Source organism: Pipistrellus kuhlii, unplaced genomic scaffold, assembly GCF_014108245.1.
Source record: "Pipistrellus kuhlii isolate mPipKuh1 unplaced genomic scaffold, mPipKuh1.p scaffold_m20_p_17, whole genome shotgun sequence".
Classification (NCBI taxonomy): Eukaryota; Metazoa; Chordata; class Mammalia; order Chiroptera; family Vespertilionidae; genus Pipistrellus; species Pipistrellus kuhlii.
In genome coordinates, this window is record NW_023425482.1 from 1,057,095 (window position 1) to 1,083,019 (window position 25,925).

At 47.8% G+C, this 25,925-nt stretch overlaps 3 protein-coding genes and 1 long non-coding RNA gene across 5 annotated transcripts; 3 read left to right on the forward strand and 1 right to left on the reverse strand.

The window, feature by feature from the left end:
- Positions 1–2,064: 2,064 nt before the first annotated feature.
- LOC118720450 (eukaryotic translation initiation factor 3 subunit K-like) lies at positions 2,065–2,846 on the forward strand. Its single transcript, XM_036440362.2, has one exon. The coding sequence runs from the start codon at positions 2,147–2,149 to the stop codon at positions 2,561–2,563; it is 417 nt and encodes a 138-aa protein (XP_036296255.1). The 5' UTR covers positions 2,065–2,146; the 3' UTR covers positions 2,564–2,846.
- Positions 2,847–6,047: 3,201 nt separating this feature from the next.
- Positions 6,048–18,824, forward strand: CLIP3 (CAP-Gly domain containing linker protein 3). Of its 2 annotated transcripts, none has more exons than XM_036440334.2 (14): positions 6,048–6,205; positions 6,513–6,719; positions 10,435–10,574; positions 10,662–10,755; positions 10,946–11,107; positions 11,469–11,587; positions 12,484–12,720; positions 14,741–14,876; positions 15,022–15,150; positions 15,755–15,898; positions 15,968–16,091; positions 16,251–16,315; positions 16,654–16,726; positions 17,277–18,824. In XM_036440334.2, exons 2-14 carry the CDS (start codon positions 6,554–6,556, stop codon positions 17,329–17,331), a joined length of 1,644 nt encoding a protein of 547 aa, XP_036296227.1. In that variant the 5' UTR covers positions 6,048–6,205; positions 6,513–6,553; the 3' UTR covers positions 17,332–18,824. The 2 variants fall into 2 exon arrangements, with proteins under 2 accessions (XP_036296227.1, XP_036296228.1); XM_036440335.2 differs by having other exon boundaries at positions 6,071–6,205; positions 6,526–6,719.
- LOC123652463 lies at positions 13,594–19,049 on the reverse strand. The gene is made up of 3 exons (XR_006741814.1): positions 18,840–19,049; positions 16,673–16,764; positions 13,594–14,813 (listed from the first exon to the last, which is right to left on the reverse strand). It is a non-coding gene; the product is annotated as an uncharacterized LOC123652463 (long non-coding RNA).
- A 187-nt stretch (positions 19,050–19,236) lies between these two features.
- On the forward strand, positions 19,237–24,887 carry LOC118720445 (alpha-ketoglutarate-dependent dioxygenase alkB homolog 6). Its single transcript, XM_036440352.1, is given in 8 exon segments — positions 19,237–19,249; positions 19,252–19,294; positions 20,519–20,594; positions 20,871–20,939; positions 22,502–22,562; positions 22,926–23,077; positions 23,253–23,369; positions 24,458–24,887. Coding segments are annotated over 8 exon segments (795 nt in total). The 3' UTR covers positions 24,722–24,887.
- Positions 24,888–25,925: the final 1,038 nt, after the last annotated feature.

The following is a 25,925-nucleotide window of genomic DNA, read 5'->3' on the forward strand; positions in this document are numbered from 1 at the left end:
TGAGGAAGACATGGAAAATATATTTCAAGAAATAATGACAGAAAACTTTCCTGAGATAGAGAAGAAAAAACCCACACAAATCCAAGATGCTTGCAGAGTCCCAAGCAAAATGAACCCCAGAAGACCAACCCCAAGGCACATTATAATTAAACTGGCAAACACCAACGACAAAGTAAGAATCTTAAAAGCAGCCAGAGAGAGACAGAAAGTTACATATAAAGGAACCCCCATCAGACTAGCAACTGATTTCTCCACAGAATCTTATCAGGCCAGAAGGGAATGGGATGAAATATACAAAGTCATGCAAAGGAAGGGTCTGAACCCAAGAATACTGTACCCAGCAAGGCTATCAATCAAAATTGAAGGGGAAATCAGGAGCTTCACAGACAAAAACAGACTAAGGGAATTTATCTCCACCAAACCAGCAATGCAAGAAATGCTAAAGGGTCTACTGTAAAATTAAAGAATTAGAAAGCAAAGAAGGAACACAGGGGTATAGAATAAAAATGGTGTCAAATAAGTACCTATCAATAATAACTTTAAATGTAAATGGACTAAATGCTCCAATCAAAAGACATAGGGTAACGGATTGGATAAGAAAACAAGACCAATATATCTGTTGTTTACAAGAAACCCACTTCAGAAAAAAAGATGCACACAGACTGAGGGTGAAGGGATAGAAAAAGGTTTTCCAGGTGAATGGAAATGAAAATTAAAAAAAAGCTGGGGTATCTGACAAATTAGATCTCAGAGTGAAGGACATAATGAAGGCCACTTCATAATACTAAAGGGAGCAATCCACCAAGAAGAAATAACTCTGGTAAATATATATGCACCCAATACAGGAGCACTCAAATACATTAAAAAAAAAACTGCTGGAGGACATTAAAGGAGAGATTAATAGCAATACAATCACAGTAGGAGATTTTAATATCCCACTGTCACCCTTCGACAAATCATCTAAACAAAAAATCAGCAAAGAAATATTAATCCTAAATGACTCACTAGACCAGATGGAATTAATTGACATCTTCAGAACATTCCATCCCAAAGCCACAGAATATACATTCTTCTCAAGTGCACATGGGACATTCTCAAAGATAGACCACATTTTGGGACATAGGCAAAGTCTCTTCAAATTCAAGAAGATAGAAATCATATCAAGCATCTTCTCAGATCATAGTGGCATAAAACTGGAAATTAACTACAATAAAAATAATCCAAAGAAATCAAACACATGGAGACTAAACAGCATGCTATTAAACAAGGACTGGGTTACCAGAGAAATCAAGGAAGAAATTAAAAACATCCTGGAAACAAATGACAATGAAAACACAACTATCCAAAATCTATGGGACACAGCAAAAGCAGTTTTGAGAGGGAAGTTCATATCCCTACAAGCCTATTGCAAAAAACAAGAAAAAATGGTAACAAATTATCTAATTCTACAACTCAAAGAGTTAGAAAAAGAGCAACAAGAAAAGCCCAGTGTAAGCAGAAGGAAGCAAATAACAAAAATCAGAGCAGAGATAAACAACATAGAGACCAAAGAAACAATACATAAGATCAACAAAACCAAGAGCTGGTTCTTTGAAAGGATAAACAAGATAGATGAACCTCTAGCCAGGCTAACCAAGAAACAAAGAGAGAGGACTCAAATAAACAAAAACAGAAATGAAAGAGGTGAAATAACAACAGACAGCGCCGAAATACAAAGGATTGTTACAAAATACTACGAACAACTCTATTCCAACAAACTGAACAACCTGGAGAAAATGGACATATTCCCGGAAAAATACAACCTTTCAAAACTCAACCAGGAAGAATCTAAAAATCTCAATAGACCAGTGATTTTGGAAGAAATTGAAACAGTCATCAAAAAGCTTCCAGCAAACAAAAGCCCAGGGCCAGATGGCTTCACAGGAGAGTTTTACCAAACATTCAAGGAACAACTAAAACCTATCCTCCTCAGACTATTCCAAAAAATTCAAGAGGAAGGAACACTTCCAAACTCCTTTTATGAAGCCAGCATCACCTTAATACCAAAACCAGATAAAGACAACTCGCTCTTCCTTTTCCGGTCCCCTAGGACGCCGCACCTGCCGGTACTGCGGCTCCATCCCCCAGGTGGGAAACGACCGCAGGCATGGCCATGTTCGAGCAGATGAGAGCGAACGTGGGCAAGCTGCTCAAGGGCATCGACAGATACAATCCTGAGAATCTGGCCACCCTGGAGCGCTATGTGGAGACACAGGCCAAGGAGAATGCCTATGACCTGGAAGCCAACCTGGCTGTCCTGAAGCTGTACCAGTTCAACCCAGCCTTCTTTCAGACCACTGTCACCGCTCAGATCCTGCTAAAGGCCCTCACCAACCTGCCCCACACGAACTTCACCCTTTGCAAGTGCATGATCAACCAGGCCCATCAAGAAGAACGGCCCATCCGACAGATTTTATACCTTGGAGACCTGCTAGAGACCTGCCACTTCCAGGCCTTCTGGCAAGCCCTGGATAAAACCATGGACCTTTTGGAAGGTATAACTGGTTTTGAAGATTCTGTCTGAAAATTTATCTGCCATGTCGTGGGTATCACTTATCAGCACATTGATCGCTGGCTGCTGGCCGAGATGCTCGGGGACCTGACCAACAGCCAGCTGAAGGTGTAGATGAGCAAGTACAGCTGGAGCACTGATGAGGCAGGACAGATTTTCATCTGTAGCCAGGAAGAGAGCATTAAGCCCAAGAACATTGTGGAGAAGATTGATTTTGACAGTGTGTCCATCATCATGGCCTCCTCCCAGTAACTATAGGTGCTTAATAAAGATTTATTGCCTTAAAAAAAAAAAAGACAACTCAATGAAAGAGAATTACAGGCCAATATCCCTCATGAACATAGATGCCAAAATCCTCAACAAAATTCTAGCAAATCGGCTCCAGCAGAGCATCACAAAGATCATACACCATGGCCAAGTAGGATTTATTCCAGGAATGCAAGGATGGTACAATATCCGCAAATCAATAAATGTGATACATCACATAAACAAACTGAAAGATAAAAATCATATAGTCATATCAATTGATGCAGAAAAAGCATTTGATAAAATCCAACACCCTTTCCTGATAAAAACTCTCAACAGGGTGGGAGTACAAGGATCATACCTCAACATAATAAAAGCTATATATGATAAACCCAAAGCCAACATTATACTCAATGGGCAAAAACTAAAACCATTCCCTCTAAGAACAGGATCAAGACAGGGATGCCCACTCTCGCCACTCCTCTTTGACATAGTACTGGAAGTACTAGCCATCACAATTAGACAAGAAGAGGAAATAAAAAGCATCCAAATTGGAAAAGAAGAAGTAAAGTTATCCTGATTTGCAGATGACATGATATTGTACATAAAAAACCCAAAAGACTCCATTAAAAAACGAATTGACTTAATAAATGAATTTGGCAATGTAGCAGGATACAAAATTAACGCCAAGAAATCTATGGCATTTCTATGTATAGTATACACCAACAGCAACATATAGAAACAGAGACTAAAAAAGCAATTCCATTTACCATCACACCAAAAAAAATTAAGATACCTAGGAATAAACTTAACTAAGGAAGTAAAGGACCTATATGCGGAAAACTACACGACACTGAAAAAAGAGATAGAGGAAGATGCAAACAGATGGAAGAACATACCATTTTCATGGATTGGTAGAATCAACATCATCAAAATATCCATACTTCGCCGAAACTGGTTTGGCTCAGTGGATAGAGCATCCGCCAGTGGACTGAAAGGTACAGGGTTCGATTCCAGTGAAGAGCATGTACCTTGGTTGCGGGTACATCCCCAGTAGTGGGTGTGCAAGAGGCAGCGATCGATGAATCTCTTTCATCGATGTTTCTAACTCTCTCTCCCTCTCTGTGAAAAATCAATAAAATATATATTTATTAAAAAAAAAACCAGTCCATACTTCCTAAAGCAATCTATAGGTTCAATGCACTCCCCATTAAAATACCAACAACACTGACCACCAGGGGACAGATGTTCAATGCAGGAGCTGCCCCCTGGTGTCAGTGTGCTCCCACCAGGGGAGTGCCACTTAGCCAGAAGCCTGGCTCACGGCTGGCAAGTACAGCAGCAATGACGGGAGCCTCTCCTGCCTTTGTGGAGTGGGCCCAAGCCATCAGCTGGACATTCCCTGAGGGCTCCCAGACTATGAGAGGGCACAGGTGGAGCTGAGGGACCCCCTCCCAGGGCATGAATTTTGTGCACTGGGCCTCTAGTAATTAATAACTAGCTAATTACAATGGTATCAGTGAGATTGAGAAAATGCTCTGGGAAATGGCAGTTTTACCACTTTTTTATACATCAGAATCAAAAGTGAAGATGTACTAGTAAGGGGGTTACATGAAATCCATTAGTGATACATTAGGGAGGCAGGAGAAGTAAAATGGGGAAATCTCTGAGACTGGATAAAAAGTAAAACAAATAGACACATACCTTTTTGGTTTGTTTTCTAAATCTTCACCTAAGGACATGTTTATTTTAGAGGAAGAGAGAGGAACATCAATCAGTTGCCTCCCATACACTCCCCAATCAAGGAACAAACCTGCAACCTAGGTATGTGCCCTGAATGGGAATCGAACCTGCAACATTTTGGTGTGCAGCATTACACTCCAACCAACTAAGCCACCCAGCCAAGGCAGACACATGCTTCTTTAACAAGTAGGTATAGGATAGTTAACAGTTAACAACATGATATAATAACAATGAGGGGGATTTGTGGTCTGTCCTCTGGTGTGGTGGTTGCACTTTGGGTAGTGAGAGGTGGAGGAAGGAAATTACTTTGATATCTCAAAGGTATGTTATCTTAGATGCAAAAGACAACAGACAGGCTGGGGTTAAGGTGAATACTGACTTTTGTTAGAGAAAAATAGGACATAACTACCCACCATGAACTGGTTTTATTTTATTTTTTTAAATACTTTTTTAATTAAATTATTATCTGTGTACATATTTTAACATTGCCCCCCCTCCCATACATACCCTCCCTCTCCAGAGTTTTGTGTCCATTGGCTGTACTTATATGCATGTATACAAGTCCTTTGGTTGATCTCTTATCTCCCCCAGATCTCCCTACCCTCCCAGCTGTAATTTGAGTCTGCTTGTTGCTTTACTGTCTTTATATCTTACTTTTGATTCATCAGTTTATAATGTTCTTTAATATCCATAAATGAGAGAGGTCATGTGGTATTTCTCTTCCCCATATCTCTCTTTATCTGCATCTTTCTGTGTCCTCCATATCTATGTCCCTGTCTCTCTGCTCCTACATTTCTTCTATCCCTATAACTGTCTCTCCATGTTTCTGTGTGACAGGCTAGTAACTGGCTTGATTCCTCACTCATTGTACACTGCTTCTGAATATCTAATTATTTTTACTTGTCTAAATAAAATGCATCTAAAAACCAACAAACTAACTAATTAAATAAATAAAGTTAAAAAGATACAGGTTCTGAGAGGGTTGACAGATATATAGCAAGGTAATTAAAAGTCCAGACTGTCTGTTTTCAAGTCTTCTCTCCAAAACCTACTTGCTGTGTGCCCTTGGGCAAGTGACTTAACCTCTCTGGGTCTGCTAAGTGCTGTGTGAACTCTCTGATGAGAAGGATGATGATGATGATGACGACGACGACGACGATGATGATAATGATAGAAATCATATCTCTGAAACACCTGATATAGATGTCAGTTCTCAGATCTCACAGAGAAAACATCCATCACCACCAACACTGCCTGGTGTGGCCTGGTGTGCAGGCTTACAGGAAAGCTCCATCATGAGGGTGGGGTCAAAAAGCACTGAGTCCGCTTTCCCATTACCCTTGCCTCTATTTCATATCTCTCCGTCTCCATGTCTCGCTCCCTTCTTCGTGTTCACTTCTTTCCTTTCTCTCCCCATCCTCCGTGTCAGTCCCCCTTCCATCGCTGCATCCAGCCTTTCCAGCAGCGTGAGGAGCCTCCCAGCATCTCCTCCCCCTCGCCGGGTTGTAGGTAACAGTGCGCATGCGCCTTCAGCGCCCCTCCCTCTCTACCCCCCATCAACCCCCGGCTTGTTTCTCCTTCTCACCCATCACTTCCCCTGGAACTGACACCCATTTCTCCAGTCCCCCCAGTCTCAGCTTTGGTCTCCAGCCCCGTCTGCCCAAGGTAAGATGCGTAGGGGGGAGGCCCGCGGAGAAGGGGAGGGGCGAAGCACCCAGCATCCAGCATCCAGAGATAAACAAACCCGGGGAGGGGGCGGCCTAGACCGAGGGCCGTGGCGCGATAGAAGAATGAGGGGCTGGGCCTGCAGGAAGTGGTAGACACTGGCCCACATATTAGGGTCCTCTGATGGGTACGAGTATCCTTATGATTGCTCCACATCCAGAGCTGGGAATGCGAGGCCCTGGGAGCTTCTGTGGACTGGGATGAGGGAGCCTGTGGGGTGCCCTCTCTAGCTGACCTCTGCTTCCAGGATTTGCCTGAAGGCTGTCCCGCTGAGGGTCACCGAGGATAATGACTAAGACAGATCCTACCCCTATGGCTCCCCCGCTCCTGGACAAGGAGGAAGAAGAGGATGCGGAGGATGAGGAGGTTCCCCAGGTCCCCAGCCCCACCCAGGAGCGCCGACAGAAGCCTGTTGTGCATCCCTCAGCACCTGCCCCCCTTCCCAAGGACTACGGTAACCATTCTTCCACCTTAGAATCTGGCCCGGAGCCTTAGATGGAGTCTCTTAGCTGCTGAATCCTTGTATTCTAAACGCCTCCCTCCCTCACTCATTCATTCATTGGAGAATGGAATTGGAATAATTCAAAACTGGTTCATGATACATCATTTAGTCATTCAACAAACATTTATTGAAAGTCTGCTGTGGACCTGGCTCTGTTCTAGAAGCTGTTAGCACAGCATGGAGCAAGACAGATAGAGCCTCTGCCCTGAGAGAACTCACAGACCTCTGTAACAAGTATAATAATATAATATAAATATGTAATTACATGACATGATGAGAAATTGTGCTTGCCAAGAACAGAATACTGCAAGAGTTTAAGACATGGTTTCTCTGAGGAAGTAACATTTGAGAGAGCCCTAAGGATGAGTTGGGGGTTAATCAGGAAAGTGCTAGGGAGAGGGAATCCCAGGAGAGGTAACTATAGGAGGAACTGCTGGAGTGAAGGTTCTGAGGAAGGAGGGTGTGGAGCTGAGAGGGTGCTTCCTAGAGAAACTGAAAATATCTAATCATCAAGCAATATTTATCTATTGCTACTACTCTGTGACAAACATTATGTTGGGTGACAGAGATTTAATGATGAGTAATCCAGGCATGATCCTTTCTCTCAGGAGAAAAAGAGAGACTGAATGATGAACAAATCAATAAATCAGGTAAGTTCAGATTAGAGTAAGTGCTATGAAAGAAATAAAAGATAGAGATACATAGAGCCCTAGTCGGTTTGGTTCAGTGGATAGTGTCAGCCTGTGGACTGAAGGGTCCCAGGTTAGATTCTCATCAAGGGCATGTACCATGTTGCAGGCTTAATCGCTGGTATGTGTCTCCCTCACATCAATGTTTCTCTCTGTGTCTCTCCCCTGTCTTCCACACTCTCCAAAAATCAATGGGAAAATATCCTTGGGCGAGTATTAACAAAAACAAACAAAAAACAACAACAATAAAAGAAAGAAAGAAGGGAAGGAAGAAAGGAAGAAAATAGAGAATGGCTAGAGGGAAGCAACTTGAGGTAGAGAGGTCAGAGTGGGTCTTGCTTTTGAGGTAGCATTTAGGCTGAGGCCCAGAGCATGAGGAGAATCAATGGAGAAAGAGTTCCAGGCAGAGAGCAGGAAGTGCAGAGCCCTGGATTTGGAACAGGACTGAGTTAGGAACAGAAAGCAGCTCATGGAGCTGTAGTTGGGGAGAAATCGGAGTTGAGGTGAGAGGTTGGCAATGGGGCTTAAAGGCCACAGTGAAGACTTCAGATACATTTAAGTATGATTGGGAGAGAGCATTAGAGGGATTGTTTAAAATCAGAAGTGATGGGTCTCATATGTTTAAAAGGTAGAGAGGGTGGGGCTCAGCTGGAGTTGAATATAAAGAGTTTTTAGAAGACATTGGCTGTGAGAGTCAGAAACTAGAGGGACATGTCACCCACTAGAGGTGGATCAGAGAGGCAACAGGTTAACCTCAGTTTGGTAGAAAAATAAGGAAGTTATCTGTATGTCTGGGACAGGGGTTCCACTTCAGGAAACTGGAAAGTCTCTTTGGAAATGCAGCTGGATACAGCCAGGGCCTTTGGTCTGGTGGGAAGTAAGAGGGTCTGGGCTGAAAACAAGCAGGATTGGTCACAGGTGAAGGAATCTGGAAATGTGGTGTAGGACAGAGAGAGGGCTACGGTGGACTCCAAGAGGAACTTATATATTTGTTTATTAAATTTGTACATTACTTCAGAGAGATTGACTGAACACCTACTCTGTGCCAGGTTCTGTGTTGGGCTTTGGGGATAAAGAGTGTGTGGGGGGATATAGGGTAGCCAAGGCAGATTGGAACATAGACTTATATCCTAATGAGGGAGACTAGTGAGAAAGTAAGGAAGAAGGAAAAAGAGGAGAATAGGAAAAGAGGGAGGGAGATGTAAACAAGTTAAGTAGTGATATGTGCTGTGATTAAAGAAATAAAAATGGGTAGGAGATGGGAGAAGGGCAGAAGTGCTGATTTCAACAGGGTGATGGGGAAGCCTCTCTGAAGAGGTGACATTTGAGCAAAGACCTGCAAAGCCTTGAGAAGATCTTAGAGACGACTGCCCCAAGTAAGAAAAACAGCAAGCACAAAATCCTTAAGACAGAATTTGGTGTGTTGGAAGGACAGGAGGCCAGTGTAGAAGTTGAGAATAGAGAACAGCCAGGCCAGTTTGTGCAGGTCCTGTAGGCAGAGTTTCGGACTGTGGTCTATATTCTGAATGTAATGGGAGCAAGGTCAGGATTCTGAGCCATAGAATGCTGTTACTGGGGTTTTAAAACAAAGCACACGTATGATTCCTGGAGACACTTTCTGTGCTGCACTGCTCCGGGCTTTATATCTGATGTTTCATTCACTCACCCAACATGTACTGAGTTTCTTCCATGTGCTTGGTCCTAAGCTGGGTGCTGATGTTACTACAGAGAGTAATATTCATCAGTCTAATAGGGAAGATGGAAGTTCCTCTGGGCACCACCCTGGCTGGCCACATATTGGATCCTAACCATGCATACATTTTATGTGGATTGCACAGCATTTGAAAACCTGGGGAGATTTTTCTTAAAAACCAGCATTTCTGATTTAAATTATTTTATTATTTTTAAAAATTTCTTTATTAATTAAGGTATCACATATTTGTCCTCAACCCCCCATTCCAAACCCCCACCCCACCCCCCACTCATGCCCCCATCCCCCTATTGTCCTTGACTACTGGTTAGGCTCATATGTATGCACATAAGTCCTTTGGTTGATCTCTCCCTTTTATCCCCACTCTCCCTTTGAGGTCCAACAGTCTGACCCATGGCTCCTTATCTCTGGGTCTGTTCTTGTTCATCAGTCTATGTTGTTCACCATTTCCCCTAGATGAGTGAGATCATGTCCTACTGGAAATATAAGAATCAAAAATGAGACAAACAATAACCGTTATGCTGAAAGACATATGAATCAGTCTGTAGTGAGTTTCTTTCTGGGCCACCAGTTCTTTTGAGTCCCAATTTCAATGTCAAACAGTTCCTTATGTATACATGACAGCAATGATATTTCAGTTCCAGATGGTGGGCAAATGGTGGTATTAAATTATTATTATTATTATTATTATTATTATTATTGAAATTTGTCCAAACTGTCCCCATGTTCTTTCAGGCAACAGTGCACTAACAGCCTCCTTGGGCACGCAGACATGAGAGTGCTACACTCCTTACCACACTATTGTTTCAAGAGGTGGTGCTTGCTGCTCCATGGGTATTGCTCAGTCTTCCAGTTTTTTGTTTTTTTAAAATTTTTTTAAAAATATATATTTTATTGATTTTGTACAGAGAGGAAGGGAGAGAGATAGAGAGTTAGAAACATCAATGAGAGAGAGTCATTGATCAGCTGCCTCTTGCACACCCCCTACTGGGGATATGCCCGCAACCAAGGTACATGCCCTTGACCTTTCAGTCCCCAAGCCAACACTCTATCCATTGAGCCAAACCGGTTTCGGCAGTCTTCAAGTTTTTTAAGACATAGTGGGCATCCAGATTTTTATGTGAAACCTCCTGACTTTGAAACCTCATGGCCTATGCACCACTACTTTGAGACCCTAGTTAGGGAGGGTCTTAAAAGCAAAACCCTAAGCTCCTCTGGAGGAGGGGTCAGCTTGCCTTGGATGACTTTAGACCTCTTACCACCTCAGCTTTCACCTTCTTCGACCCCAATGACCCGGCGTGCCAGGAGATTCTGGTTGACCCACAGACTACCATCCCTGAGCTGTTTGCCATTGTGCGCCAGTGGGTACCCCAAGTACAGCACAAGATTGATGTCATTGGCAATGAGGTAAGAACACTGGGGAAGCCAAGAAGGGAGAGGATTGGGGTCCCTTGCTTGTTTGGGTAACCTTCCTTGGTCCTCTGGTACTCCCAGATTCTGCGTCGAGGCTGCCATGTGAATGATCGTGATGGGCTGACCGACATGACTCTGCTTCATTATGCCTGCAAGGCTGGGGCCCATGGAGTCGGTGAGGGTCCAAACCCCAAACCACATGGCCCAAAACCCAGGCCCCAGACCCAACACCTTCAAAACCACCCAGAACTCTGGTTTTCAGATCCCCACCCTAAATCCGCAGCCTAAGATCCCAAATTGCCATCCCCGAGGCCCAGGAAATTCCTCATGCCCTGCACCCATGACTGACCCGGGCTGTTATGCAGGAGACCCCGCTGCAGCAGTGCGCCTCTCACAGCAGCTGCTGGCGCTGGGCGCAGACGTGACCCTGCGCAGCCGTTGGACCAACATGAACGCGCTGCACTATGCAGCCTATTTTGATGTGCCCGACCTCGTGCGTGTGCTGCTGAAGGGTGCTCGGCCTCGAGGTGAGGGGTGAAGTCCAGGCTGGGGTGGGAGGCCAGGACCCAGTGAGGGAAGAGGCCCTGGAAGAGGCCCAGGGTTTTGGGGATGGGATGTGGTATGAAGAAGGAGGGATGCCAAATGATGGTGCCAAACTGAGTCCTGGGCTTGGCAGGAAGGAAGGAATAAACAGAGATAGTAGGAGGCTGGAGACTAGAGGCATTGGAGATGGGGTTCAGTGGTTCATACCCTCGGACAGGGCTGGACCTTGCAGGGAACGGCCAATTTTATGGAAGGCACTGGGGTTGGGAGGTTAAGAGCCTGTTAAGAGATGGAGGCTGGAAGGTAAAACACTTACCAAAATCTCTCCTCTCGCCCACCTCCCAGTGGTGAACTCCACATGCAGTGATTTCAACCATGGCTCAGCTCTACACATCGCCGCCTCTAACCTGTGCCTGGGTGCAGCCAAATGTTTGCTGGAGCACGGTGCCAACCCTGCGCTGCGGGTACTGCCACCTTGGCTCAGCACTTTTATCTTCCTTCTCTTTCCTCCCCCATTCCTTTCCGGCAGCAGGCCTCTGCGGAAGATGAGGGGGCCCTGACCACCTGCATCTCTGGAAGCTCTCAAAACATTATAAAGATCATCTGTACATTCAACAAACAACATAACAGCTGACATTTAGTGTTCATGATATGTCAGTTGAACTATATTAGGAATACTGTTTTACAATGGGGAAACTGAGGCAGGGTCACCCAGCAAGGACTTCTTTCAGTCCTGGCTGATGTCACCTTGAGTAAACAGTATTTAGAGATCATGAAAAAAGTTGAAGGAGACTCTTGGTGAATGAGAGGGTTGGGCCCAGCTTAAGCCCTCAATATGATCTTTGACCCCAACCCATCCATTTTTAGGTCCTATCTTTAATATGAGTTACTCTGCAGCATCCCAGGAACATATATCTTGGGTTGTTACCTGTGCCCCTAAGATTTTGCCTCACCTGCTTTCCCATTGGCTCAATTGGAAAACTGACTCAGTGTTATAAGAGTCTATTTTTAGTGTTCATTTCTCACATGGCCCCATTCCTGACCTGTGGTCTCTGGGGGCATGGCCTCCCTAAAGGTGTGACCCTACAACACTTGAACATAACCTTCAGTCCCTAGCAGCTCCATCCTAGTCCCACTCACAATTATAATACTTGACATATCTAGCCTGAGATCTCATGGATAGATTCCCTGGAACGTGGTCTGTACCTTAATGTCCCACCCCTTCTTAGTCCCATGTTGACCCAAAGTGTGACCTAGTCCCACCTCTGTTTCACCTGACCCAGGGTCTTGGGGCATGGGTTCAGTGGGGGTGCAGCCTGTGCCACTGAGTCCTCGTCCTTATTTTTCCATTGGTCCTCAGAACCGAAAGGGACAGGTGCCAGCGGAGGTCGTCCCAGACCCCATGGACATGTCCCTGGACAAGGCAGAGGCAGCACTGGTGGCCAAGGAGCTACGGACACTGCTGGAGGAGGCCGTGCCACTCTCCTGCGCCCTCCCCAAGGTCACGTTACCCAACTATGACAACGTCCCAGGCAATCTCATGCTCAGCACATTGGGCCTGCGCCTGGGAGACCGCGTGCTGCTGGATGGCCAGAAGGTCAGGGACTAGACCGGGTAGGGAAGGGCAGGACTCAGCCCTCATCCCTTAGGACTGGGTCATTGGGCAGTGTGCAGACTTTCCCTTTGTTGGCCCACCCTCTAATGATCCGCAGTTATTTCTTTCACCTAACAGTTGTTCTGTGAGTGCTGCTTTTGTGTTCCAATCTGGGCTGAAGTTTCAGTCCAGTGAGAAACAGATGCATCAACTGCCAGTGACAGTCCAGAGCAGTGGTGGCATCATGGGGAAGCACAGAGTGGTCAGTGAAGCTCTGCTCCATCTGGGTCCCCTGAGCTTTGTGGTCTCCAATCAGGGCCCCCCTGCTCCCAGAGTAGTCAGTACTTTGGAAGAACAGTCAGGGGTGTGACACAAGGTGTACTTACTTGAGGATGAGAAGTGAGCTAGGAAAAGAGGGTCTCAGGTAGGGGAGCAGGTAAAAAGGTCCAGAGGACAGAGAATCTTCATCCAGGCATTCCAACTTTGATTCATTTACCATACTGGTGTCTCGCAAGCCCTTTGCTGGACCAAGCCCATTCTTAGGGATAAAGCGCTCTGTCAGACCCAGCCCTACTCTCATGGAGCTTCATTTCTAATGAGAGAGAGTCAATAAAGTAAACAAGTTAAGATCATTTATGATGGCAACGAGGGCTTTGGGAACCAGTAAATGCTTGGATTTAGTAAATTATCCCTGCATGAGGGTAGAGGTAATTTTAGCTGGGAGTTCTAAGAGGGCTTCTCTAAGGAGGTGATGTATGAATTGAGATGAAAAAGAATTCACCCTGCAAAAATATGAAGACATAGCAGGTACGGAGGCCCCAGGGAATATGAGGTGGAGAGGTCAGCAGGGACTGATCTTACCAGACCTGCATGCCATTGGAAGAATCTGGATTTTATTTCTTGAGAAACCACAAGGGTTACATATTGTTCCCTATCTTTCTGTATGCATCAGCCCCATCTGAAAAGCTTTCTGTGTGTGATCTAGTTAAGTTCATGTGACAATTCTGAAAACAGGATGAGTTCACTTACCCCATCTTGCAATCCAGAAGACTCTAGGAAGCTCAGAGAGGTGAAACCCTTTGTTTGAGGATATACAATAATCATCCCTGCCCCTTAGAAAATCAGCATAACACAGTAGTTATGAGTTTAGGCTCAGGGATTTACTCAGGCAAATCTTACCAACTCAGAGGCTTGGAGTCAGTGATCCTGCCTCGCCGGGCATCAGTTGCTCCATCTGTACAGTAGAGCTGATAACTCCCATGTCAAGGAGAAGTATGAGGTTTAAATTAGTTAAATGTATAAATTCCTTAGAACAGGGCTTGGTGCATCTGAGTGCTCTCTGTGCCAGGAACTGCTCAGATCCCCACACTAACCCTCCAAAGCGGCACTTGTTATTAGCCCATCCTATAGACAAGAACTGAGATTTAAGTAAAGGGGCCTCATGCTGTTATAATAACCACACTCCCTGAAGCTAAACAACTTTACATATTAGAAGTTTTCAACCAGTCAAAGCCTAGGAGGTGGATTGTTATCCCAATTTTCCAGATGAAATTGACCCAGGAGGTCCCAGGACCAAAGTTACATGATAATAGTAGTCAACACTCACTAATCCCTTACTCAGCACCTGGCCAATCTATGAACTTTAAATGTTGCTATAACTATGCTGTCCCAGGAAGTATCCACAAGGCACATGTGGCTATTAAGCACTTGAAATGTGGTTGGTGTAATTGGGGAAATGAATTTTTAATTTAATTTTAAATTGTCATATATTGGCTAGTGGCTCTTTATTGTATTGAACAGGGTAGTTCTAATCCTCTAAGGTAGGCACAGTTTCTGCTCCTATTTTGCAGAAGAGCACATTAAGGCACAGTGAGGTTATGTCATATAGCCAGTAAATGGTGATGTCTGAGCTGAGGTTTGAGTCTGGGGCTCCCTCACTTCCCCCTCCATGCTGCCTGTGAAACAGTGGCCTATCGTGGCCTCCCAAGGCCTCCCCACGCCACACCCTTCCTTGTTCTTCCAGACAGGCACACTGCGGTTCTGCGGGACCACCGAGTTCGCCAGCGGCCAGTGGGTGGGCGTGGAGCTGGACGAACCTGAGGGCAAGAACGATGGCAGTGTTGGTGGTGTCCGGTACTTCATCTGCCCTCCCAAGCAGGGTCAGTCCTACCAGAGGCCCAAAAGGAGTGGTGGGTGGAGTCCACTCTGTAGTTCTTACTTGGTAATGGGGGTTGGAGTGTGATATGGAGCAGAGGCATTGGGCAAAGACTTGGACAGCTCTCAGCCCAGGCTCTATCCCTCCAGGTCTCTTTGCCTCTGTGTCCAAGATCTCCAAAGCAGTGGACGCACCTCCTTCATCTGTCACCTCCACACCTCGCACTCCCCGGATGGACTTCTCCCGTGTTACTGGCAAAGGCCGAAGGGAACACAAAGGTCAGAGGGGGAACCCGAGGAGTGAGGACAGCCAGTCTTGGACATAATCTGTGTGTAACCTAGCTTCTGTGACTCAGTTTCTCCTCATGTCCAAACTCCCTAATTTTAGGAGATGACCTTTAGTTCTTTTAATTAAAATTTTTTTTTATTGATTTCAGAGAGAAAAAGAGAGGGAGAGAAAGAAACATCAATGATGAGAAAGATCATTGATCAGCTGCCACCTGTACACCCTCCACTGGGGAATCTAGCATGCAACCTGGGCATGTACCCTGATGGGGAATTGAACCATGACCTCCTGGTTCATAGTTCAACGCTCAACCACTGAGTCACGCTGGTCGGGCTGGGTTCCTGACTTCTGTGACTGTTTTTTTCTATTGGTCCAAATATCCTCAGCTTTGAGAAAGGTTTTTGGGGTCCTCCCAGTTCTTAACTTGGTTGGGACTGTTTCCTTCCACACCAAAGCCCTGCAGTTCTAGGGAAGGTTCAAGTTCCTGATTAGAGCCAGGAGAGAATTTCTGCCTTTGGGCTTTCTGGTGCCATGGGGTCCCCAGGGCAGGTGCCTGGAGCCCCATCCTACCCTCACCCCTGCACATTCTATCCCCAGGCAAGAAGAAGCCCCCATCATCTTCATCTCTGGGTAACCTGCAGCAGCGAGAGGGAGCCAAGGCTGCGGTTGGAGACCAAGTCCTTGTAGCAGGCCAGAAGCAAGGGGTTGTGCGCTTCTACGGGAAGACAGACTTTGCCCCAGGTGAGTACAGAGATCTGGGCTGTGAGGCAGGCATGCAGGGCCTCAAGGTTTGACACTCTTCTGTTTCAGGTTACTGGTATGGAATTGAGCTAGACCAGCCCACGGGCAAGCATGATGGCTCCGTCTTTGGTGTCGGATACTTCACCTGCCCCCCAAAGCATGGAGTCTTTGCACCAGCATCCCGAATTCAGAGGTGATTCCCTCTTCAGGTGTCTCCTCCTCTTGGACTAGCAAGACAGTGTGGATATCCATGCCCACACCGGAGCTCTTTCCGCATAGGCCCCTTGACCCATCTCCGAGTCAGACCCTGGCTTCTGAGGCTCTGACTCCTCCCACTCTTCATGTCTCCTAGGATTGGTGGATCCACTGACCCCTCTGGGGACAATGTCGGAGCCAAAAAAGTACATCAAGTGACAAGTGAGTTGGGGGCTGGAGTGTGGGGAGGAGCGTTTGGGGACAGGAGGAAGTTTACAGAATCTTCAATATTAAACTGGGAACACAAAGTCCAGGAAAATGATGAAACAGGAACCCCAAGAAGATAGGTGCTATGGGATATGGGGATGTTGACAACAAGCTCTGGGCAGGCACCCGAGACATGGGTAGATATTGGAGGACACAGATTATTGACAAAAAAAGGTTCAGATGGATATTGGGAATGTGGGGTCCAGGAGTCTGGGTGGGTAGAGTCTGAGTGGGTATTGAGGGCACAAGTGGGTCTGTCATCCCCTCCCCTGAGACCTTGCCCTCCCCTTCAGTGACGCAGCCCAAACGCACCTTTACTACAGTCCGGACTCCAAAGGACATCGCATCAGAGAACTCAATCTCCAGGTGCGTAGCCAGGCCATTGGACACAGGGGTGTGGGGCTCTGGTTGGGGCCAGAAATAGAGGTTAGGAAAACTTGTGCCTCGTCAGCTTATCAAGAAAAGTCTTTAGGGAGTGAGGCCCTGTACCAAATTCTGGAGACTTCAATTTTTTTAAAAAAAAATATATTTTATTGATTTTTTACAGAGAGGAAGGGAGAGGGATAGAAAGCTAGAAATATCACTGAGAGAGAAACATCGATCAGCTGCCTCCTGCACACCCCATACTGGGGATGTGCCTGCAACCAAGGTACATGCCCTTGACTGGAATGAAACTTGGGATCTTTCAGCCCACAGGCTGACGCTCTATCCACTGAGCCAAACCAGTTTTGGCTAGACTTCAATTTTTAAGGGGCACTTAGGGGAGGCAGAACACCCTCCACAGGAGCCTGGGAAGGCACAGCCAAACAGGTAGAGGCAGAATCCAGCAAGGCCAAACATTTGGGGAAGAGCTGAGGGAGATAGATCCAGATGTTCCCATCCCTGCATTATGGAGTGACATGGTTCTCCTTTCCAGATTGCTCTTCTGCTGCTGGTTTCCTTGGATGCTGAGGGCGGAGATGCAGTCCTAGAGACCCTGGATATCTGACAAAGAGACAGCCCCTCCAGCATCTCCTGACACAGGGAGCCCCCAAGTCACCCTGAGATAGATATTCCTAGTAACACATCCAGAATAGAGATCCCCATTAGCCAACCCTTATTAATCACTGAGGCTCTATCATTAACAGATTCCCCCATGATAAATGCCCAAATACAGATCCCATGTTACCCAGAAAGATTTCCTGAGTGTAGCTCCTTCAGGCTAGTCCCTATCCTTAACCATTCAGAGCAGTACTCCCAATAACAGATTTCCACATCACCCCAAATGGTGAGCTTCTCCACATAATGCTCCACAACAGAACATTCCTCAGTCACTCATCCCAGAACCTTCCCCCATTAAAAAAGACCCCATCAAATCCCCTTGAAATAAACACAAGTCACGCCTCCAGAGCTGCAGTTACAGACCTTTATGTCACTATGCTACATTTAACATCAGTCCCCTCAAGATGTAATTACCTATAGTTACCTGAAAACTCTTATACTGCAATTAGAGACTCCCTCCATTTACAAAGACCCCTGCTCTTACTCCTGAAGAAGAGACACTGACATCTCCAATTTACAGTTACAATAGTCCTGGAACTACGAATTACAGAACCCCCAAGTGTTCCTATCCTCTTCACCCTCAAGAATCCCCCAGTGCCTTGTATGAAGCCCACCCAACATGGCCCCAGTGCCTTGTATGAAGCCCACCCAACATGGCCCACAGCCACCCAACATGTATGAAGGCCAGATTCCCAGAAAATTCTCTATTTTTAAAGTAATGACTTTCCCTATTGGGGGACCCAAAAATTTGGAGCCCCTATTTTGAAACTGGGGATCCTAAATTTTCCTGTGCTCCCAAGTCCTACAGCCTCTGGAATAACCCTAAGCCCTAGTTTCCAGGACCCCCAAACCATGGGATCCCCAAATTCCTAGGGAGTCCTAAATGTAAAAATCCAATCCCAAGCCCCCAGGAAACCTTAATCATGGAAGTCCTTGTGCCTGGAATGAAGGAGACTACAGTCAGGACATGTATCCCAGGCTACCATGGCACCTTAAGCTCTATTCATAGGCATCAGGAGATTCCAAATAGGAATGCTCATCCTTGAAAACTAGAGGATTTCAATGCCCTGAGTCATAGATCTCAAGACACCCAAATCCCGAGTCCCAGCCCAGTCCCAGCCCCAAAGAACCCCAAATCATACATGAAGGGCACCCCAAGGCCTTGAGGGGATCCCAAATCCTGGAGCCCCCATTTCAACCCACCTTCTGGTCATAGGTCCAAAACACCAAATCTGAGTCACTGACCCAAATGACCTCACAGCACCCAGGCCAGACTAACAGCGTGAAGGAGACCCTGAGAGCTCAGAGTCCAGGACAGACCTGGGGGCCATACTACCAAGGACAGCTCAGACTACCCCTTAACTGCATGTCCCAGAACTCAGCATGACCCCTCCGCCCTCTTCAATAAAGACGTTTCTATGGCTTCTCTGTGTTCGACCTGAGTTTGGGGATTACAGCCCTAACCCTGCACCGCTGCCGGGGAGGAAGAGAGAGGAAGTCCAGTTTTCGATCTCGCCTCCCGCAGGCAGCCTGGGCACAGGACGACGTGGACTGCGGGGAGTCCTGACAGCCCTTTTTTCTAACGGTGGTCGCCATGGCTGGCCTTCCCACGGGCCCACTCCGCAGTGTGGGCCGGTTCGGTTCTGGAGCTGACTGGTCGGTGCCAGACGAAGACGGGTAACCGCAGCGCCGGGCGGCGCAGCCTATCACTGAACGAGGGTGAGGGGGCGGGATCACATTGGGCGAGAGCGCCAATTGGGTGGAAGGCGGACCCTGAAGGCCTGTGAGAGTTCCTATTGGCCTCAGGACTCTGCGTCGGAAATGAGGGGGCGGAAATGGCTGGGAAAGGAAAAGCGTGTTGAATTTGGATATTGGTGGGGACCTTGGTGGACGGTCAGTTTTGCGGATGGCGGAGGGCGTGAAGAGGGGTCCGAGGGAGCTGAGGGTGGGGGCCGGGAAGCTCACATAGGAGTCCAAAGTGTGTGTGTGAGAGTGTGTGTGTGTGTGTGTGTGTGTGTGTGTGTGTGAGTGTGTGTGAGAGTGTGTGTGTGTGTGTGTGAGAGTGTGTGTGAGTGTGAGTGTGCGTGTGTGTGAGTGTGTGTGTGTGAGTGTGTGTGTGTGAGAGAGTGTGTGTGAGTGTGTGAGTGAGAGTGTGTTTGTGTGTATGAGAGTGTGTGTGTGTGAGAGTGTGTGTGTGTGTGTGTGTGTGTGTGAGAGAGAGTGTGAGAGTGTGTGTGAGTGTGAGTGAGAGTGTGTGTGTGTGTGTGAGAGAGAGTGTGTGTGAGAGTGTGTGTGTGTGAGTGTGTATGTTTGTGTGTGTGTGAGAATTTGTGTGTGTGTGTGAGAGTGTGTGTGTATGTGAGAGTGTGTGTGTGTGTGTGTGAGAGTGTGTTTGTGTGTGTGTGTGTGTGTGTGTGAGAGAGTGTATGTGAGAGTGTGTGTGTATGTGAGAGTGTGTGTGTGTGTGTGAGTGTGTGTGAAGGGGGTGCGGGGGCGGGCGGTTCAGGGATGCTGGGAAGAAAGAAGGCTTGCGAGGAGTCAGGCTCAGGGCTTTAGGTTCAAGAGCGCTGCAGTGAAGGGGTGCTCGGGAAGGGAAATTTGAGGGAGTCCAGAGTGGTGGAATCCCAAGGAGACAGCATGGATGTGTCAGAGGAGATTCGGTTTGAGGGTACCTAAAAGGGCCTGAGGCAGGAGGAGTCCATAGGGACCCTGAATGTTGTTAGAGAGCGAGGCTCAGGGTTGCAAATCTGGTTGTTAGAAAGGGGTCTCAAGTTAAGATGTTTAAAGGGGTTCTGGGGTGCAGCCCTAGAGGCTGTGAAGCTCTTGAGAAAGGCTCCCAGTGGGGTCAGGATGTTCTGTAGGAGAGAGTGCTCTCTCTTGAAAGAACAAATATGTGTAGTTTGATAGGCTCTTGGTAGATGGAGTTTGCATGTTCTGGGTGCTTACTGTGTCCAGGCAAAGAGCCTGGGGACTCAATGGGTGGCTTTTGAGAGGCTGAGGATGCAGGTTTTAGAAACCCAGTGAGCTTGGTTAGAGCCCTGAGCTGAGGCCCTGACCCATGATAGAGCCTGAGGGTAGGAGGCTTGGTGACTTGAGCATATTCTCCCCTTCTCACAGGAACGGGTGCATGGAGTTGGTGTCGGAGGATCAGGACTCCAGGGTCCCAGCCCTGGAACCATTCAGGGTGGAGCAGGTTGTCAGGACTGGGGGTGCAGAGGGTGAAGGTGGGAGGACTGAGGGTGGAAGACTCCTGGGTTTGTGAGCTGGGACGGCCCCCTCCAGATTCATTCTTCCCCTATCTCACTTCCACTTTCTATCCCCCAGATGGACATTGGTCCCTCAACTTCAGGCCCTGGCCTGTCTGGGGACATCCTGAGCCTCACTACAGAGGTTGGGGGCTGCTTATCATTGCTAGGGTCCCCATGTAGATCAAAGGGCACCAGTTTCAAGAGGGATCTTTCCATCCTAGGCACCACCTGTAATCTACTATGTCCCTGACTTCATCTCCAAGGAAGAGGAAGAGTATTTGCTTCGACAGGTGATCTCAATGCCCTTCTGGTCTGTTTTTCCCATCTTTCCAGATCCTTCCCCAAACCCTGGTTCCTGCTTGAGAGCCCTGAGGCTATAATGGAGATTCTGGAAGGAAAAGAGTGCCACATGGCACCCATCCTCACTCTCGGGACTTACTGGACCTGTCAGAAAGAGCTTTTCCCAGGAAGATAGGGAAAACCAAACTGATTCTTAGAAATAAAGTGATTATGGAGCTCAGACTTCCTGTGCTGAGATAGGCCAGTCCAGCTTCCAAAACAAAGATGTTATTGAGATCAGATTCCTTGTGCTGGAATAGGCTGGTACAAGCCCAGAGCCTCAGAAATAAGGGCATTACAGAGCCCATATTCTCTATGCGGACAGAGCCCAATCTTGCTATTTTAGAGAAAAGGAGATTATAAATATAGGCTGAGATAGCCCAGTTCAGGCCTTTGATGTTTGGGGAATGAAGGATTTCCAGTGCTGAGGTAGCCCAGGCCTCACAATGTTACAGAGTATACTCTTTCCTCTGCTTAAATAGCTCAGCTTAGACCTAGATTCTTGGGAACAAGATTTCTAAACACAGACCACTGTGCTGAGATAATCTAGTCTGTATTCTATTTAAGGTTTGGGGAAATAGACTACAAAGGTCAGTCCTTGCACTGGGATAATCCTTATTTGCCTTAATATAGGGGTGTCGAACTCAATCAGAGAAGGGGCCAAAATCTAAAATCCAGCCTAAATCGCGGGCCGAATGGTTTACTGAACAGTCATAAACTGTCATTGTGATGGAAACGCAGCGGAGTGCAGTGATGACAGCGCAGTGCGGGCCACATTGCAAGGCCTGGCGGGACGGATTTGGCCCGCGGGCCTTGTGTTTGACACATGTGCCTTAATAATAGAGTGTGCACGCACACACTAATATAGCACAGTTCTTTCTTGTGCTATTCCAACTAATCTAGGTTGAGTCCCAGGAAAAAGTTAGCCACAGAGCACAGACTCTTGTGATGAGATAGCCCATTCCAGCCCCATAACCATAAAGGGAACAAGGAGATTATTGAATATAGACTTCTTGAAGATGGCCCATTCTAGAACTTTGGTATCTTGGCAGTGGAGACTTTTCAAAGTACTCTCTTTGCTATGCTGAGATAGCCTAGTGTAGCACGTCTTCCCCAACCCCCCCCCCCTCCCCGCAACCCTCAGGTGATAGAAACAAAGAGGTCCCAGAAGTTAGACTATTCTGAGATAGCCCAGAAAATTACAGGGTGCAGACTATTTACTGGGCTAAAAGAACCCAGTGCAGGCCAGAGTTCTAAGTAGATTCAGAGCGCAGTTGTGTAGCCCTGGTTCATTTTCTTGATCCCAATAGACATAGGGTGGGCTTTGGGGCTAGCAGCAGCTGCCACAGGGGAAAGAGCAAACATAAAAATCTTGAGAACATCTCAGAAAACCATTCCCACAGATACTGAGAGATCCCATTTCCACCCCAGGTAAAGACCTCTATATTGGCCTGGGTGGGAGAATCAGAGAGGACAGTCCTGAAAAATGAGTAACTACCTCCCCACTTCCTAGGTCTTCAATGCCCCAAAGCCAAAGTGGACTCAGCTCTCGGGGAGGAAGTTACAGAATTGGGGTGAGTGTTCCTGCCTGGGGGTATGGGTGGCTTAAGGATGTGGGTTAGGGCAGGTGCTTCAGGTTGGTTAGTCTTAAGATATTGGGTAGCCCTTGAGGGTTCAAGGGGTCCCAAGGGCCAGAGGATTCAGAAGTGTCAGCAGAGGTTCTATGGGATTAGGAATTTCCTTATAAGTTGGGAGTCTCAAAGGTTCCAGAAAACCTTTGAGGCATTAGGAAACCTTTGGAGGGTTGGGTGGTGATCTCCAAAGAATCAGGCATCCCTTAGAAGGTCAGCATGCTACCAAACCTGGTATCATTAATGAGGGCTCGAGGTGTGAGGTTTCCTTGGTTAGGTGCTCAGGACCCCATTGCCCTCCTCCAGGTGGGCTCCCGCATCCCCGAGGGATGGTTCCTGAGCGGCTTCCTCTGTGGCTTCAGCGCTACGTGGACAAAGTTTCTGATCTCAGTCTTTTTGGGGGTCTCCCAGCCAACCATGTCCTTGTGAACCAGTATCTGCCTGGGGAGGGCATCATGGTAACTACACATCCTTACCCCAATCCCCAGACCTCTGATCCATCATGGGGCAGGCCATTGCTACATACCCCACCAGGCATTCATCTCCCTGTCCCCAGCTGGGAGACCCCCTTGGACCTTGGAGGGTGGGGGGTGTGGACTCCTGCCCTGTCCAGCCCTGATGCCAACTCCCCAGCCCCACAAGGACGGGCCACTATACTACCCGACCGTCAGCACCATCAGCCTGGGCTCCCACACCATGCTGGATCTCTACGAGCCGCGGCAGCCAAAGGATGATGACCCTACAGAGCAGGTGGGCCCTGGGATACTGCCCCAGTCATTTGTGGGCACTCTCACATCCACATCATCTAAGAAGCCCCAGTCCCACCTGCCTGCAAAATACCTATGATAACCTCCCAGAAACCTTCCCCTGCTCCTCATAGAATGCAGCCATGTCTTCCCAGACACTGAACCCATCTGCTTGCCGGGAGCCCTAGAAATCTTGGTATCCATAGATCCTCCAATATCCCTACCTGCTGATTGGAACGTCCTGACACCCTAAAGATCCCTTAGCCCACACGTTCAGAGAGCTCCAATAACTCATGCAGTGTTTCCCAATACTCCAGCAGACACTGATATCTTCAGATACTCCAACACCATTCATTTGTGAGTGTCCTTGATATCCTTCCAGATATCCTATTTCTCTGCCTACTGTACAGAGCACCCCAACACTGACCTGCCTGTCACCACATTATGTGATCTGTCAGGGCACACGTTGGCACCTGGCTTGCTCAAAGACTCCTAGGATAGCCTGACTGTCCTCCTAGGGCTGCTCATGACACCAGCTTCCCTGACCTCTTTCTCTGAGTGATGCATTTCTGACTCTACAGTGTTCACAGAAACCCCTGGACATCTTGGCCCAGCTGTTTTGTAGGTCCTTTTTTAGTGCTGCATGCTCCTGGTTACCCCCATATCCTGCCTATCATGCCAGTTACCTCAAAAATCCTGATGTCTGCAGATGCACCCAGACTATACCAGATCATCTCTGCCTCATTCTGCCGCCCCCTTCCTGCCCACCCCAACTCCTGACTTCTGTCAAGCCCTCAACCTAGTTCTCCCCAGTTCCCTGTGACCACTGATACCCAGCCTCAGCCCCTTGGAGATCCCAGCTGCAGCCTAGTTTCTCCCTTTCTGGAGGGACTGCTGACCCTACCCTCACCCTGTTCCCTGTAGCCCTGACTCTGGGACCCGCTGATTTTCAGTCCAAAGTGAGGGGCACACTTGCCCCTCAGTCTTTGTCTCTAGGGGCACACTGACCCTCGCTCCCTGACTCTCGAAGTCTGCTAACTTCTCCCACCCTCCTATTTTTGGGGACCCACTGACCATTTATATTCCTTACAGCCCCGGCCCCCGCCCCGGCCAGTCACTTCGCTATTGCTGGAACCCCGCAGCCTCCTGGTACTTCGTGATATTGCCTACACGCGCCTCCTCCACGGCATCGCAGCGGCCTGTGTAGATCCACTTGACACCGCCTCCCTACCGCTCAATGCTGCTGCCTGCCCATTGGCAAGACCTGGAGCCCACCTGGTCCGTGACACCCGTGTCTCGCTGACCATCCGCCGGGTGCCCCGTGTGCTAAGGACTGGACTGCTCCTTAGCAAGTGATGCCTGGCCCCAGGACCTGCTGGGCTTCCCAGACTATCAAGTCCTGGACAGCTGCAACCCTACAGCCTTGAAGCCCCGGGCAAAGGCGGCTCCCCTGAGTCATTTTCCCTATAACTTCATGGGAACCACAGAAAAAGGCTTCATTTCAAATAAACCAACAAAAATCTTTCTTTGGTTTTAGATTGGGGGTGGGAGGACAGATGCTTGTGTTCTTGAGGGGTGCTGAGTCTGAGACCCTAAATGGTGTGGGTTCTGAGGATCAGAAGAATGGTTCAGATGAGCTGTGCAGAATCCAGGACTCTTGAGGGGGCAGGATTATACCCCATTGGGTGGGTTGGGGTGAGCTTAGGAAGTTCAGTTACTGTTTGCTAGGGAGCTAAAGTAGTGCCACTGTCACCTGAGCTGGCATCAAGTTACCTGGGCCCAGGTTTCACTTAAAAGGAGGTAAAGCTGAGCCTCCTTCTGCCTGGGCCTGGGTGAGTCCTGTGGATGTCGGAGGGGACACCATTGTCTAGGAAAAGGCTGGATACCTTAAAATTAGCTGATTTTGGGAGTCAGGGAAGCAAGGGTCAGTGTGTCCCTAGAGACAAAGACTGAGGGGCAAGTGTGCCCCTCACTTTGGACTGAAAATCAGCGGGTCCCAGAGTCAGGGCTACAGGGAACAGGGTGAGGGTAGGGTCAGCAGTCCCTCCAGAAAGGGAGGACTAGGCTGCAGCTGGGATCTCCAAGGGGCTGGGGCTGGGACCAAAGTATTCTCACTGACTATCCCCAGGCCCCCAGCTATGGCCTCCCCCCATCTCTGGACCCTGGACCCCGCTCAGAGCCCCTCACTCATCCCCCTGGAGCTCCTAGGGAACTGGATATTGCTGAATGCACCATCTGCCCTTCTTAAAGAGGAAAGAATCAGGTAGGAGCTGGGCTTTTGGAACTTGGGTCCTAAGTGGGGTGACGGTAGTACGGGCCCTATGAGGGTTAAGAGGTACTGTAGCCTATGATCCACCTGGATTGTGGGGAGGAGGAAGCTGGTATGGGTAGGCTTAGAGTGGATAATGGGCACTTAGGGTCACCAAGGTCCTGCCAATATGCCTCCTACCTCTCAGCCAGAGCAAGCCCAGGACACCGGGCAAGGACTCTTTGTGCCCTTCTGAGCACTTCTTACAGGGTGGGCTGAAGAACACTGAGCCTACATTGGTCACCCCAGATG